Source organism: Equus przewalskii, chromosome 32 (genome assembly GCF_037783145.1).
Source record: "Equus przewalskii isolate Varuska chromosome 32, EquPr2, whole genome shotgun sequence".
Taxonomy (NCBI): domain Eukaryota; kingdom Metazoa; phylum Chordata; class Mammalia; order Perissodactyla; family Equidae; genus Equus; species Equus przewalskii.
The window spans coordinates 3,501,113-3,517,639 of record NC_091862.1 but is presented as its reverse complement, the minus strand read 5'-3'; the positions used below and the strand labels follow the sequence as shown (position 1 = coordinate 3,517,639).

The following is a 16,527-nucleotide window of genomic DNA, read 5'->3' as shown; positions in this document are numbered from 1 at the left end:
TACGCCGCCATTTTGTGAATGGGTCCTATGAAGAGCCATAGAGTCTGACTACGCTTGCGCAGACCATCAATTCCTTCACTTCTCCTCACCTCCAACCACCTATCTCACACTTCAGACCCACCTTGCCTCCCCACCCCGTAAATATCCCTGAGTCCCTATTTTCGGGAAAGCAGATTTGAGACTCATGCTCGCTTCCTAACATGGCTGCCTTGTGATTAAACTCTCTCTGCCGCAATCTCGTCATCTCAGTGTTTGGTTTTCCGCGCAGTGGGCAAAAATGAACCCCGTGTGGTAACCATTTCTGTTTTGAATTCCCATCTCGTTGCTCCTCTCTGCTTTGTTCTTTATAACACTCATCACGCTGGAACCTACCAAGTATTTTACTATTTACTTGTTCATTTTCCCTCTCTGCCCCCAGAAGATTAGCTTCACAGAAAAGGGCTTTCCTTTGTTGCAGCTAATCTCTAGCTCCCAGGAGTGCGGTGGGCACGTGGTCCATGCTCAGAAAATGTTTTCTGATTTAGTGACTCTCTGCCGTGAGGGACCACCTCATTGAGTTTCCAGCATCAATTCTGAAATTATTGTCACCACGTAAAAATATTGGCAAGCTGAAAAAAACGGAAAGGGGTGCCGTCACGTGAAGGGAGGTGCACTCGTTCTTTGTTAGGCCGAGTAAACCAAGCTACAGGGATGGGGATGTGTCCAGACCACGTGGGGAGCAGAACTGGACCTGACACGGGCCTCCAACTCTGGATCCTGAGTTGTGAGTTGCGTTAGAATCTGCACTCAAAAACCAGATTTACTCATTTTACCTCAAAGGTCACAGACCACATAAAATGTCAGGGATTTGTTGGCCCTAGAATTGGGTGACTGTGCAAAAGTCTTAGAAGCTTCTTCCCCACTCTGAACAGATACACAGGCTGAAAACCATCAGCAGATCTAAGCTCAGCTCGATATGGTGTGGCAGACAGAGTAATGGCCCCCCAAAACATGTCATGTCCCTGGAATGTGCCAGGTTATGGCGTGAAGGGGAACTGAGGTTGCAGGTGGAATAAAGGCTGCTAGTCAGCTCATCCTAAAATAGGAAGAGTATCCTGGACTATTTGGTTGGGCTAATGTCATCACAAGGGTCCTCATAAGTGGAAGAGGAGGCAGAGGAGGGGTGGATGATGTGACAAGAGTGAAACAACCCGCTGTGGCTGGCTCTGCGGGTGCAGGAAGGGGCCAGGAGCCAAGGCAGGCAGGTGCCTCTACAAACTGGAGAAGCAGGGTTCTGATCCCCCTACAGCCCCCAGGAGGAACCCAGCCCTGCCGACACCTTGGTTTTAGCCCCAGAAGACCCATCTTGGACGTCTGACCTCCAGAACTGTAACATAACGAATTGTTTCATGCCACCAGGTTTGGGGGAAATTTGTCATGGCAGCATAGAAAATAAGACACTTCGGATGTAAGAGATGCTTTTGCCAAGTCACATTTTTTTCAGTTGGCATTTTCCAAGCACTCTGGTGTGGCAGGAGGCAGAATTTCTCGTGCATCAATTCTTGGCCCTGAAGTTCCTCAGTGGTTTCAAAGCTCCTGCTTGTACAGTGAGTCTGAAGGATTTCCCTCACTCTGCTGGGGAAGCAGCCCAGAAAATGAAGGCAGAAAAGTGTGTGTGTGTGTCTCACTTGCTGACGCATGCTGGTTAGGAGTTTACCAAATGGGAAGAAGAAGTTAGGTTGGAGAGCTGCAGACCAGCAGTGTAGCTCTTTGTTTTATCTCTGTATAAAGAAAGGATGGCATGCAGGGGCAGCGCACAGAAGCAGACAGCGTGGATGGCCCTTAGCAGCACACTCCTGGGCTGGCTGCTTCGCTACCAACAAGACCATCCACTGTCTCCCGCCAGCGTTCCCATCCCATCACACGGCTGGGATCTGTGCAGAGTACATGTGCACACACATATACCACACTTGCACACGCATGCTTGCATACATGCAAACACACGTACACGACACACGTGCACACGTGTGTTCACTACGCACACCACACACATGCGCATGCACACATTCTCACACACCAACACATGCATGTGCATACAGGCACACACAAGCTCACACATCATACATACATACACACACTCACACGAACATGCACACATGTGCACACATCACATACACACACTCACATACAAACACCCATGCACATACATGCTCACAATGACACACACGTGCACACACATGCACACACTCACACACATATACATATACACACACCACACAATGCACTTATGTATGTACTCACACACACAGCACACATGCATGCACAAGCACCCAGGCATGCACACGCGGCTCTCAGTGTGGAGCAGGTGGTGATTCTGCCTGGCCTCCCCCATGGAGATGCCATCTCGTAGCAGCAGAGGCTGGCAGCAACCAAAGACAGTGGGAGGGGTCCGGGGGAAGAAGCTTATTTGCAGACTATTACTGGTAACAATGTAGAAAGTCCAAAGGTTATTGTTATACTAGAAAAATCTTACACTTCATAAAACCCATGTTTATTAAAAAAAATCTATTCAGAAAGTCTGGAAAGCGTAATAAATATCTGTACAGCAGCCGCCCATCTCCAACATAAAATACACAGCGTGAACAAACGAATGACCTGTAAACATAACGCGGGCTGTAAACAAAGTGCCGAGTTGGGGGTCGAGGCGGAAGCGTGCTCCGTGTGGGGCCACGAGCGCTGGAGAGGCGGCATCTCTGCCCTGTGACTTCCCGGGCTCTGCAGCGACACTGGGTTCACTTCTCTCTTCCCCTCACCACGCAGGGGGGCCTTTTCCATTCTAGCATCTTTATGAGAGGTGCAGGGCAACAAAACCACGTCGGAAAGAGAACGGAGTGCAAATCAAACGTATCCTGTGCCTAAGAGGCAGGAAAGCATGAGGTACAAATCGCGACGCGCGGCTTGAGGAGTAACACCATTTAATAAACAATACTGGCTAGCAGGAAGTGCTACTATCGCCGAGAAAAGCCCAACCATCCTCCAAACAGCAATGCACACAAAGTTAGTTCAAAATCACGGACACTCTGACCTAAGGATGGACGTGAAATCTCAGCGCTGTCCAGTGTGACTGGGGTTGGGGAATGGTAGTGGGGCATCTGTGCAAGCTCTCCCACTGAAAGGGTGAGTCAGGTGTTTCTCTCAAATGGGGTGGGGGGCTGCCATGGCGCCAGGAAGGGACCCCCTTGGTGGTGGGTCGGGAGGCCTGAGATGCAGGGCTTGGATTTCCCATGACCAAGTCTGTGGTTCTTATGATCCAGAGGGGGTATGAGTCTATGTGTGAGCAGGGGCAGCTGTTGATCTCTCTGTGCACTTACACCATCTGTGCAAAGCCTACGGAGCCTTTCGTTCAGGGTGGAGGTGCAGCGTACAGGTGACCTGAAAATGTAAGAATACCTTTCTTCCCACACCAACTGCTCTTTACAAAGCCCAGCCACTCGCTATTTCACTTAACTTCGGTTTAAAATATCATCTCCTGACTTCTCCGTGGAAGGGTTTCAAGTATCACTTTGTTCTGGATAAGGGTGAGAAAGCAGAGGTATCTCGTGGACATTCAAGTAGAGTTGGGTCAGCAGAGCAGGTAAGAGCCAGTGGCCTCTGCTGCCACACACATCAGCCACATGCTAAGGGCAGAGTTTGGTACCATGGGAGCCTCATGGATCCCTTTGGAGTTCTGAGTTCAGAATGTAAGGCTGCACACACTGGAAGAACTGAAAGAGATGGTGAGCTGGTGCGATGGATGCACACACAGAATATCCACCCGCCACTCTCCCCGCCATGCTTTCTTATTTATTCCTCTCAGATCTCTCTCCCTCCCTCAGAACTCAGGGACCTGAGGCAAACAGACCCAGACCAGAGCCCCCGGCAGCGGGTGGGAGCAGACGTGCCTGCACAGCAAACAGAAGCTATAATGACATTTGAGGATTTCCAGGAGGGCAAAACCTGGGATGTCAGGACCATCTGGTTTTTCCTAAGTTTCTAACAAGAAATGAAATCATTCAGACCCAAAACAGAACTACTGTGGGTGGAAGTCTTTTCAGCCTTGGGAAAAAGCATTTTCTATTGAGAAAATATGAGCAACACCTCATGGGGCCGGTGGGAAAACAGGTGCAGGAATCTGTGCCCCATCTTTTATTCCTCTGGTTCTTTGAGGGAAAAACAAAAGCCTCGTGGAATAATTAAAGCTTCTGAAATGAGTTTATATTTTCAGGTCTGAAAACAGGAGACCAAACGAAAGAGTTATTTTTCAGTATGTGTACTATTTTCTTTTTTTTCTTTTCTGAGTTGGGTACTAGGGTGAATTGAGATGGAGGGAGAAACAATGAAATATTGTCTTTTTGGTGAAAAGCTGGCTGAGACCCACAAGTGCCTCCTGCAGCCCCATCTGAGGGCAGAGGGCTCCTCAGCGATGCTGGACAGCAGTCATGGAGCTGCGGGCGAGAGTCCTCCTGTCAGCCTGGCAGGTGCTCCCCTGGTTTGGGGCCCGGCCAGGAGGGGGTGGAAGGACACGTGTGCTCTCTCCTCCAGGCCTGGGCAGTGGCACTGAGCCCGTCACGATCCTATTTCACAAAGGATCCCACAGCCCTGCTCGCTCTGCACCATGCCCAGGCCTGTGCGCACACACCCCCAGGGAAACATTAAATATCATGGAAACATCTGGTAAAGAACAGATCTATCTGTGCAACAGAAACACAAAACAACACAAAGCACAGTTTCTACAAAGTGCATCGCTCCTCTGCTAACACATCTTTCGGTCTCCTCCAGTCCCCCGGGGTGATGGGCAGGGCTTCACATCTCCCTCCGGTCTCCGGTGGGACCCAGAGAGCGCTGAAGGGAGGCAACAGAGCTCAGGGTTTCCAGCGGTCACAGTTTTCCCACGGACCAGAAAAGTGAAAGCAAACACAGCAAAGCCACGGCTTCGGGTAAGAACACATGGGCTGACGCAGACCTCAGCCGGCGGGAAAGCCCAAAGCTCTCGGAAGCTCTGGGTAGGCCTTGGCGACTGCTCCAGCCAGGGACAGGAGCCCGGAGGAGCTGGTCCTGCAGCCCCGGCCCTCCAACGGGATGAGGAAACGGGCGGGCACAGGCTCCAGCCGGCTCCTTCCTGGGGTTACGTGCCATTCTTAGGAAACGTGGCTGCCAAGGCAGAGATTCTCATGAAATGTGGCTGCTCCTCCCCATTCAGATCTGCGATGACACAGAACGCCCAGCACTGCAGTTGAAATGAGGGGCAGGGACACAAGAGCTTTGGATCATTTGGAGGAAACCAGATGCCCACCCCATCATTCCACCCGCTGGCGACACCAGGACCGAGCAGCCGGCCCCGCCCAGGGAGGCTGTGCCACACACTGGTTGGTGCATCTTCTCATCGTAATAACTAGGACGCGTGTGCTGGAAATCTGACCAAGTTACTGGCTTTATAAGTGGAAAAAATATCTCTCCATATAAATATAATAAGCCGTAATAGTAAAAGATCTACAGAGTCGGAAGGAACCCTACAGGCAGTCAGCAGAGGGGTGCGCGGTGAAATGAGTCCTTTTGGTTTGCTCGCGGGGGAAGGAGGTGGCAAGGTTGGCACAGCGAGGCGTTGGGAGGTCCCCGTCCGGATCCTCTCCGGGCTGAGCAAGGAAACTAGACCGAGCCATGGCGCCCGGGCCTGGGTGGCGGGTCGCAGTCCCTCCAGCGGGGCAGGAGCGGGTCCCCGCCAGCATCAGCAGCCCAGTGCCGTGCGCGGTCCTGCTGGCCGCTATAACCTCGTGGATGTGAGTCTCTTCATGCCCCTGCGTTGAGCCAGGCTGGACGACAACACCGGCTCCAGCCGTGGGGCCTGAGGGGTTCTGTTGAGAGCAAAGTATGTGGCGGCCATCGCGCCCTGCAAAACGAAGGGAGAAGCCTGCTGAGCGCGGTGCCCACCTCCTGGGAACCTGGAGTAGGCACCTCTCTGAGCCTGTTTCCCCTCCACACGGCGGGAGGGGAAGACCCCTGCTGGGCCACTGGAGTGCTGAGTGCAGTGAGCTGGCTTCTGTCCCCAGCACACTATGGGGCCCTCCTCCATAACAGCGACTTTGCTCTCATTACCGCGTCCATCTACCACCCCATGCCAACCTCGCACTGTGCTTGTGACTTGGGGTAAATATTTCAGACTCGCATGGAGCCCCCCAGGATGAAGTCAAAGACCCCCACTTCTGGCAATGGGGCCAGGTCTGCTCTGCGGCCTGCTGGGTCTAGAGGAACACAGCCGTGACAATGGCCAGGGTCTGTCCACCCCCAGCTTTGCCATTCTGAGGAGCCCGGACTGCCATGGGTGGCTGGGTTTATCCTGGAATAGCTCTGAAGCCTTGGGCTGGTCTAGAAGGGGCAGCTCCTAACTGCATGACCCCAAGGCCTGCGTGGCTGGGGGCAGTCCACACTTCTCAGAAGAGGGGTCCTACCCCGAATACAGGGCCACCCGTGAGATGATGTGATCATCTGTAGAATAGGAGCCTCGGCAGGGTTTATGTCAAATATTGGAGCGTGGTACCAGGGGCCCACGGTCTCACACATTCTACTGAGATGAAGGGTTCACAGGGAAGTACTAAAATCGTAACCTAAGAGGTGAGCGTAATGTTTCTGGAAGGCTGTACAAGACGGGATGGAGCAGCTTGATAAGCAGCCCTAATGTGCTAATGTGGTATGTTGCCACAATAGTGGATCTGATACAAGACTGGCCTCAGCCCTCCACGGGCCACCCTGAGACCTGGGGGTGGTGTGGCCTCAGTCCTTCTCCACACAGGGCTCCAAGCAGCCACCACCAAACACGTGAGGTGGGACCTGCCTGTTCCTGCAGTGTAGACCCCCCCAGCCCTGTGGATGTCCGTCAGTCTATCTGGATGGCACAAGAGGGCACCAGCGCATCATGACTGAGGGGACCAGAAGCCACCGCCCTGTTCTAGGTCAGTTCAAGGACACACGACTGCAGTGACTCGGAAGTAATAGCTGTGCCACAAGGTCAGAACAAATAAGGTTGGGGGCTGTCAGATGGCAAGGTCTACCATGACACATTAAAGAAACAAGCAGCTACTCCGTGGGTGAAAAGCTCTTGATCCTGGCAATAAGACATCCTTGCTGACGTCTGCTCTGAGCACTGCTGGGCGCGTCCTGGTCTTTGCTCCATCTCCAGCCTGGTTCCATGGCCCCTAGGTCTCAGGACACCAATTTAAGAGGCAAAGCCAGGTTCCACGCTGCATGTGCCATGGGAAGTCTATTAGGAATATTAAGTGAGAGAGCAGCGTGCAGAGCTGGGGTCTGCAAACCAGGGCCCTTGGGCCCACCCAGCAGCTGCCTGTTTTTGTAAAGAAAGTTTTACTGAAATGCAGCCACATGCATCCACTTAGGTATTATCTAGGGTTATTTCTGTGCTACAATGGAAGAGTTAAGTAGCCGAAACAGACATTTGGCTGAAAAAGCCTAAAATATTGATTGTCTGGCCTTTATGGAGAAGTCTGTAGACCTCTGGTCTAGAATCGAGCGCTTTGGAACCTGGAGTTGGTCCAGGCTTGAGATTCCCTCCCTCTGCCTCTCACATCTCTTTCCATCTCTCTGTCTCTTTCTCCTCCTTCCCTCTCTATCTCTGTCTCTCTGTCTGTCTCTGTCTGTCTCTTCTTCTCCCTTTCTCTCTGTCTCTCCCTCTCTTTCTCTCTCTCTCTCTCCCTCTGTCTCTGTCTCTCTCTTTCTTACACGCACACAATGAAGCTGTTAAGGAATGTTAACAGAAGTTGTAACTTACGGAGTTTTGTGTGTCACTGATCGTAGCTGGCAAAATGTGTAAAAGTAAATAAATTAGGGATACCTATTTGTGCCTGTTATTGGTTCCCTTTCTGCCTACTCTGACTTCTTTAGGTTAATTGCGAGGGATCAGAGCAACTTTTCTGGGTCCCCCCCCGCCCACCGTTTTGGTCTCATGACCACCGTCGGTACCTTAACCAGGTGGACGTCTTGTCTGCTGAGCTGGTTTTGGGATAGGTACTCCCTGTTCACAATCCACGGGTGTTTCAGGACTTGCACTGCCGTCAGGCGCTGCTGAGGATCCACGTGGAGCATCTTGGATACAACGTCCTGTGAGGAAGGGAGATAATTATAATTGGTGCTGGTTCACAGAGTCTTGCTGGCAAAATTCCTTTTCTCTCCCTTATGGCAAAACCTCACCACTGCTCTGAGAGCGAGTCTTTGCATTTTGGGGTCAAATGTTTACTTTCAGGTTTATAAGTATGTGAATGGTTTTTAAATTTTAACCAGCACCAACTTAGCAGTTCACCCGGGGCTTGTACTGTATTAAAGATTTTATGTCTAAAGAGAAACCAAACGTGGAAATGTTAATGATGCGTGTAAGTTACTGAATACTATATTAGTAAAAATGATATCCTTCCAAACAGAGAAGCTGAAATAATGAATATCCCACAGATATAAACCAATTCATAACAATGTACATAGTTGCATTTTTATCAGGACTATTCACTAATATTTGCTACAAATAATCACCAACCACAGAACTGACACTCTGTAGCCATCACGTATGTGCAACGAGCTCCTGTCCCAGAGGTGATTCTCTCATTTGACTGTAAAGTCCTAACACTAAAAACTCCTAAAATTGACTTGAAGACAGAGGTCCACTTTACATGTTGCAACACACATACGTATGTGTACATATGTATACACATACACACAATCACACCTGTGATTTGCATCTGCAGAGCACTCATGAGAGCATCTTCACACGTGATGTACCTGTCCTTGGGAGTCAGCAGGATCATCTTTGGGGGAAGAGGGCAAATATTATTTTCCCTATTTGTAGATAAAGATGCTGATGTTTATAGTTGTTGACCCAGTGCCCAGGAAGACCCACGAGGAGAATCCAGACTCTTCCACTAGCCTACTCTCCTCCCTTTAGTGTTCCCACCACATTCGAAATGAAATGAAATGAATTGGAGTATATGTGTAATGTGAAGTTGAATTACTCAACAGAATTTTTGGTCATAAACCACAATAAAGAAATACTATGTACTAACACAATATCCTTTTTCTATAGAGCAAGGCAATGCCATTAAAAATTTGATAATATTAATCTTGGTAACTTCTGGAAACAAATATCTCTTGGAAGTATGGTTGTTCTCATTTTCCAGGTGTAAAAATGAAAACTGAGAGATCCTTATTGACTTGCTCAAGACAGTGCATGCAGAATGCAGATAAAGTAAAAACATAAGAATCCATAGGCTTTCCCTGTTTTTGGAGTACTGAAGGTTTTGTTATATGGTGAGCACAGAGAGGGAAAAAGGCAGAGAGGGAGCGAGGGAGGAGAAGATACGGTGGTGAAGGGGCAGGAAGAAGTTGGTAAGGTCCTGGGAGGCCCTGAGGCCCTCTGCCCACAGCAGCGACCTTGGTAACGCATCCTTGTCCTTGACTTCCCAGACAACTTCTCCTTGTCCCCAACTTTTACTTCAGAGATCACCTCCCAAAGAAACCACCAGCACCCAAGTCCTGCTCTGAGGCTCTGCTATGGGAACCAGAAGTAAGACAATTCCCATACCCATTTGAGACAGAGTGGATAGAAGGGGGCACTGGGAGTGTCAGGCTCTGACACATGGGAAGTGCTCACTAAATGCCAGCTGCCATCACCTCTGCCATCACCTCCACCATGACCTACGCTATCACCTCCACCATCCCCTTGGCTACTTCCTCTACCATTTCCTCCACCATCATCTCCACCACCTCCACCATCATCTGTACCATCTCCATCATCTCCTCCACCATCCCCTTGGCTACTTCCTCTACCATTTCCTCCACCATCATCTCCACCATCTCCTCCATCACCTCCACCATCATCTGTACCATCTCCATCATCTCCTCCACCATCATCTCCACCATCTCCATCATCTCCTCCACCATCATCTCCACCATCTCCATCATCTCCTCCACCATCTTCTTCACCATCTCCATCATCTCCTCCACCATCTTCTTCACCATCATCTCCTCTGCCATCACCTCCATTGTCTCTGCCACCACCTCGATCACCATCACCTCTGTCATTTCCATCACTTCCACTACCTCTTTCACCATCACCTCTGCTATCTTCTCTATCTCCACCATCACCTCCATCATCATCTCTGCCATTTCCTCCATCATCACCTCTGCCATCTCGTCCACCATCACTGTACGAGGTCACACAGTGATGGTGATGGCAGAGTTGGGATCAGGACCCAAGATCTTCTACTCTTCTTCCAGCCATTTTACATTAACACACGAAGTAGACTGTTGATGTTGCCTCTTGCTACTGGTTGGATTATGATATTTTTTTTTTTTTTAAGATTTTATTTTTTCCTTTTTCTCCCCAAAGCCCCCCGGTACATAGTTGTGTATTCTTCGTTGTGGGTTCTCTAGTTGTGGCATGTGGGACGCTGCCTCAGCGTGGTCTGACGAGCAGTGCCATGTCCGCGCCCAGGATTCGACGACGAAACACTGGGCCGCCTGCAGCGGAGCGCGCGAACTTAACCACTCGGCCACGGGGCCAGCCCTATGATTCACTTTTTGATTAGAGAAGAATTTGATGATCTGAACGAAAAAAGACTAAGTCTGATGGACCAAAGAAATAGGGCTGGTCACAAACAGTGCAGCTGCAGAGAAGCCCAAATGCAAAGTATTTTAAAATAACAGAAATACGCTTCTATACCAGAGCTCTACTTCATCAGTCTGCGAACATTTGGGGCAATCCTTTTGCAATGTCACTAAAAATGTGATGAATAATTTTACGTGTCCATTTGGTTAGGCCGTGGTGGTACCCAGTGTTCGGTCAAACACCAGTCTAGATGTTTCTGTGAAGGTCTTTCTTAGATGAGATTAACATTTAAATCAGTTGACTTTGAGTAAAGCAGATTATCCTTCACAATGTGGGTGGGCTGTCTCCCATCAGTCGAAGGTATTAAGAAGAAAAAAAAGACTGGAGTTCCCAAGGAAGAGGGAATTCTGCCAGGAGACAGCCTTCAAACTCAAGCTGCAACATCTACTCTTCCCTGAGTCTCCACTCTGCTGGTCTACACTGCAGATTTAGGACTTACCAGCCTCCACAATCATGTAAGCCAATTCCATAAAAATAAACCTCTTTGTCTCTGTCTCTTTCTGTCTCTGTATTTCTATATTTCCATATACACATACAACTATTGGTTTGATTTCTCTGGAGAACACTAATACACCAAGACTATAGAAAACGTGAAAAGTACTATAAAATTTTTGCGAAAATAATTTATTTTAGCTGAGTGGCTTAAAAAAATCTATAAGGATAAAATATGTATATTATTTATGTGAAAGCTGTCCTCCAGCTTCCTCACAGATAAAATGGTTACTATAGAATCTCCATACCTAAGAATTAAGAATATTGGGAAATGAACTCACCTTGGCTGCATCAGATATGGAATCCCAATTTCCCCCAGAAAGTGCATATTTCCCACTGCCAATCCTCGCCAAAATCTCCTCTGGGGTATCATCTGGTCCGTTTGCAAAAGGGGTAAATCTGGGCAATGAGAGAATTGATGATAATGAGCTTCCATTTTATAGTCCAAAATAAAGTTCACAATTTGATATTGCCACTTTGTTGTTAAAAACAAGAGCTTTTCCATTGCCGTTATGCTCCAAATCCAGGATTCGTGGTAAAGCATAATTTATTTCTTAATGCTATACCCATTTTCCTACATGGTCAATGCCCTAGGTTGATAAGGCAAGTGAAACAGCTCTGTGGACCCAATGAAGAGCCCTTCTGGACCATTTCTGGCTTCCCTGCTGACCGTGTGTTAGAGTGGCTTGCCCAGTGATTTGGTCTCCATGTTGATACTGTGCTATAACGATGAGAGCTGAGATGTGAAGTCTGAGAGATCCACGGGTTCTCTGATAAATTAATTTTTTGAGCCTCAATTGCAAAATGGTAGAATAATATACTCACAGGGCTCTGTGGCAGTGATAGGCACAGACACACATAACATGGGTACAGTACTTGTCCTATTGCTAGTACGTGACAGATGTTTGTTCCGTCACCCCATAGCACAAACCAGGGCATGTCAGTCTCTGCCTTCCTAGAAAAGGAATTACGTGCGATTCTAACAGCACTTCCCTTAGTGGCAAAGTTTGCGACTCTTGTTTTACGGACAGGCAAAGCGAGCTTCAGAAGAATGACAAAGTGGGCCATCAGGAAGGCACTGTGAGGCCTCCCTTCGTGTGGCAGACCTCCAGGCACGGCTCCAGGCTCAGGAGCTGCTCTCCTTTCACTGCAGACACTAATTACTCATTTATTATGAAACACCTCATGAAGGCCACAGAACACTGGTGATTCTCATTCATTCATTCATTCTTGCCTGCTTTGCCATAGGAAACAGCACTGTAGGATCTAGAGCACCCTTCTCTTTTCCCTCCACTCAAGTATTCATGAAACTTAAAAACGCTGGGGACCAGTGGATTTCTTAGGATTCTAGATCTTCCTGGCTGGAAGCAGCCTTAAATATTATGCAACGATCTCTTCTCATTCAAAAGTCGGGGAAGTGAGGTCAATAAAGGCCAAGGATTCAGCCCGGGAGCAGAGCTCATGAGGGACTGAGCTCAGGTTGGAAGGAGATGCGCAGATGGCAGACCCGCCCTCTTTCTACAATAGCAGGTGTCTCGTGTGTCTTGTGGCCACCAGAGTCGGTCACAGAGCTGTTAACCGGCTGCTCTCTCCAAGATGCTGTCTGACCTTGAAGATTTTATGGGTACTTCCTGGCTCAAGAGGATGTTTTTAAGGAAAGATGGTGAGACCTTTTAAGAGAGTGGCGTCGTGCCGAGGAGAGAATGTGGACACGTGGTCAGAGGCTTGGGCTTTTCTTCATGAGCTGCATTCTCTAGCCCCAGTTCCCCAATTCTGGGGACACATTTTAAAGAAAATGCATGGCTAAATTTCTTATCCTTGTTCTCAGGTGTCCTGAAAGGCACTAAGGAACTCTGAAAGAGTTCACTGAAGACCTGTGAAGGTTTGCCCACACCCCTGCACTGGGGACAGCTGTAGGGACCTCTGCCTCAGGCAAGAATGCCACTGAATACTGCCATCTCTCTGAGAGTTTGCATTACCCCGCCAGCATGGTGTATAACAGGATCCCCAAACTCCAGATGTCACACGCCGCATCATAGCCTTGTCGCTTCAGGACCTGGGAGGGAAAGAGTGGAGCACAGATAAGCACTTTGTGAAGAAAATTCAAGCTCATGGTATGTTGTTCTGATGGGACCATGAGCACAGCAGGGTGGGGGTATGGGGAATGTCTTCAGGGAGACTGTCGTTTATTTATTTTTTTTATTCTTAATTTTTTTAAGGTATGTTTTGTGGTGAGGAGGATTGGCCTTAAGCTAACGTCTGTTGCCAATCTTCCTCCTTTTTTTTTCTCCCCAAAGCCCCAGTACATAGTTGTATATCCTAGTTGTAAGTCATTCTAGCTTTTCTATGTGGCATGCCAGCAGAGCATGGCTTGATGAGCGGTGTGTAGGTCTGTGCCCAGGATCCAAACCCGTGAACCCCGGGCCACTGAAGTGGAGTGTGCGAACTTGACTACTTGGCCACGGGGCCAGCCCTGAGATTATCATTTATTAAGGCAAAGGCCCTCTAATGCCCTGCAGTAGGATTTACCAAAGACTAGCACACACACGGGGAGCCACAGCTCTTGAAGGACCCATGGCAGATAGATTGAAAAGGAAGCATTTAATTTCTTAAGGCAGAAGAATTTTTTTTATTATATATCCATAGCATAAAATTTACCGTCTTAATTATTTCTAAGAGTGCCGTACAGCGGCATTAAGCACATCCGCATTGTCGTGCAACCATCACCACCATCCGTCTCCAGAACTCTTTCATCTTCCCAAACTGAAGTCTGTCCCCGTTCTCCCTCCCTCATCCCCTGGCATCCACCACTCCACTTTTGTCTCCATGAATTTGACTCCTCTAGACACTTCATATAAGCAGATCACACAGTATTTCATATAAGTGGATCATACAGCTTTTGTGTCTGGCTCATCACACTTAACATAACGTCTTCAAGGCTCATCCATCCAAAAAGGACGGGATTTCCCTCCTTTTTAAGGCTGAATCGTGTTCCACTGTACGGATGGACCACATTTCGTTCATCCATTCATCTGTCTATGGACACTTGGTTGTTCCCACCTTTTTGGCTATCGTGAATAATGCTGCTTTGAACGTGGGTGTACAAACAGCTGTTCTTGTCTCTACTTTCAACTCTTTGGGGTTTATATCCAAAACTGGAGTTGCTGGATTGCATGGTGATGTTTAATTTTTGGAGGAATGGATAAGACAGAAGAGTTGTTGTGAGTCCCAGGATGACATCCTTCAGTAGAGAGCAATTCTCTGATGTATTCATAGTTGAATAACAAGAAAGTGAGCAGCATGAGTGCTCCTGGATTACTGTAGATCATTAGATTTAGCAGCAATGTGGAGTCAGGAGAGCTGCGTTCAGTTTCCTTAGACATGACAGCAAGGATTCCAGCCTTTCCTCTTTGTATCCCTGACACCATGCACTGTGCCTGGAGCGTGGTAGTTCAACCAAGCATATGTGAATGAACCGAATGTTCATTGTCAAACTCTTTCTTCATAGTTCACTAGCTGGGCGATCTTCGAAAGTCACTTCAACATACCGAGCCTGTTTGTTTTCTTAGCCTGTGAAATGCAGCTAATAGTATCTACCGTGTCCACTTCACATGGTGCATGAGGATAATAGTAAGAAATATTGGTAAACAGCTTTTTCTCTTTTTAAAGATTGGCACCTGAGCTAACATCTGTTGCCAATCCTCTTTTTTTTCCTTCTCCCCAAAGCCCCCCAGTACATAGCTGTATATTCTAGTTGTAGGTCCTTTTGGCTCTGCTGTGTTGGACACTGCCTCAGCATGGCTTGATGAGCAGTGCCATGTCCGCACTCAGGATCCAAACCAGTGAAACCCTGGGCTGCCAAAGCAGAGCGCGCGAACTCAACCTCTCAGCCATGGGGCCGGCCGCAGTAAACAGCTTTGTAAACGGTAAAGTAACATACCAATTTAAGGCATTCCATAATCACTAAAATCTCTCAGACAGCTCGTAGACCCACCACTAGGTGCCAGCATGCCTTTCTCTTAGGACTGGCTGTTCGCTCTATTGCGCCCATGCCAGCACAACTCTGGTACAGTTTCATCAACAGCCAGAAGGATGCACACAGACTCTAACGTCTGTTTTCATTTTCCTGACCCGTCTCCACCCACTCAGCAATGGCAGCCTCTACTGTTCCAGTCTTGCACTTACGATCGTCTCCAGTTTGGTTGCTCTTCTGAAAAGCAAGAAACTGGACTTGTCTTCATAAACCTATCAGTGACTTCAGAACCTGATGGGGACAATCCAGGAGCCTGGGAAGGGAGGAGTGTTCACGATGCTGCGGCCGAGGTTCTTGGTTCTCTGAGATGAGGGGTGGGAGCAGAGAGCCCTTAGGATTTACAGGAGCTCTCATCTGCCAATCACTAGGGAACCCTATTGCTAAACTCCATAGCTGCTGACTTGCTTCTGTCATGGAAAACAGTCAGGAGTAAGAATTCTGGCACAAAGTCCATAAACTTTGCCGTCTCTCTCAGTGCCGTCGTAGGTAGATTTCTGATCATAGATGACCCCTTAGCCCCCTTCCTGAATATAGGAGACCGAAGGCACAATTTCTCACTGTAACTCCTAACAACTATGTAGATTTAATCCACCCAGTCTACAGCGCCATGACAATTTTACAGGAAAACGTCACCATTACAAATTTTACAAAAAGGAAAATAAAATGGTAAAATAGCTGTGTTTCAGCAAGATCAGTGGCTGATTCAAAAAAGACTGAAGCTTCTCGTTCTAACATCACTGCTGAACTAACTCAAAATGCCTCTAATCTACCCAACAATCTGGTTACTTCGTGAGTAGGGGAGAGCCCGCGCCCTCTCGGGGGACTGACAGCCTGTCTCTCCCTGGTTAATGGATCTTCTTACCTCTGGGGCAACGAAGTTTGCCGTGTAGCAGGGTGTCATCAGCAGCCCATTCTCGGCTCGCAGCTGCTTGGCAAACCCAAAGTCACAGATTCGGATGGATTCAGGGTTTCCAGACTCATCCATGTACAGTATGTTACTTGGCTTCAGGTCTCGATGCACGACCTGGAAAGGCAGCAGGAATCACACCTAACTCGGGGGCCCAGAGCGGAGCAGGAAGGAGAAGGGGGTACACTCCCAAGATAAGGGTTTATTCTGGAATCTGTTATCCTGAGCAGGTCCTGCAGCAGGGAGCAATCAGCTTGGATGCTATCCCTTAGAGGGGTCCTCCCTTCTCTCTTTCTCTCCATTCGGGGACCCAGCAGAAACCCTTCTGACGGTGAATAGAAAATTTGAATGAATGAATAAATAAGCAGCTATCCAAGATGAGGGAGCAGCTTGCTGGGGTCATTACATAAAAGG

General features: G+C 48.5%; 1 protein-coding gene across 9 annotated transcripts in view; it reads right to left on the bottom strand.

Annotated features, from left to right (window-relative positions):
* Positions 1 to 4,294: 4,294 nt before the first annotated feature.
* The window catches only part of RPS6KA2 (ribosomal protein S6 kinase A2), a 368,603-nt gene continuing 356,370 nt past the window's right edge, over positions 4,295 to 16,527 (bottom strand). For 7 of the 9 annotated variants that reach the window (XM_070603175.1, XM_008515798.2, XM_070603176.1 and 4 more), the window contains 5 exons: positions 16,069 to 16,230; positions 13,153 to 13,229; positions 11,455 to 11,572; positions 7,990 to 8,127; positions 4,295 to 5,905 (listed from right to left, as the gene is read on the bottom strand). In XM_070603175.1, coding sequence (XP_070459276.1) covers positions 5,780 to 5,905; positions 7,990 to 8,127; positions 11,455 to 11,572; positions 13,153 to 13,229; positions 16,069 to 16,230 — 621 coding nt within the window. In that variant the 3' untranslated portion in view covers positions 4,295 to 5,779. The remainder of the gene's footprint in view (positions 5,906 to 7,989; positions 8,128 to 11,454; positions 11,573 to 13,152; positions 13,230 to 16,068; positions 16,231 to 16,527) is intronic. The other 2 variants (XR_011535604.1, XR_011535605.1) reach the window with 1 other exon arrangement.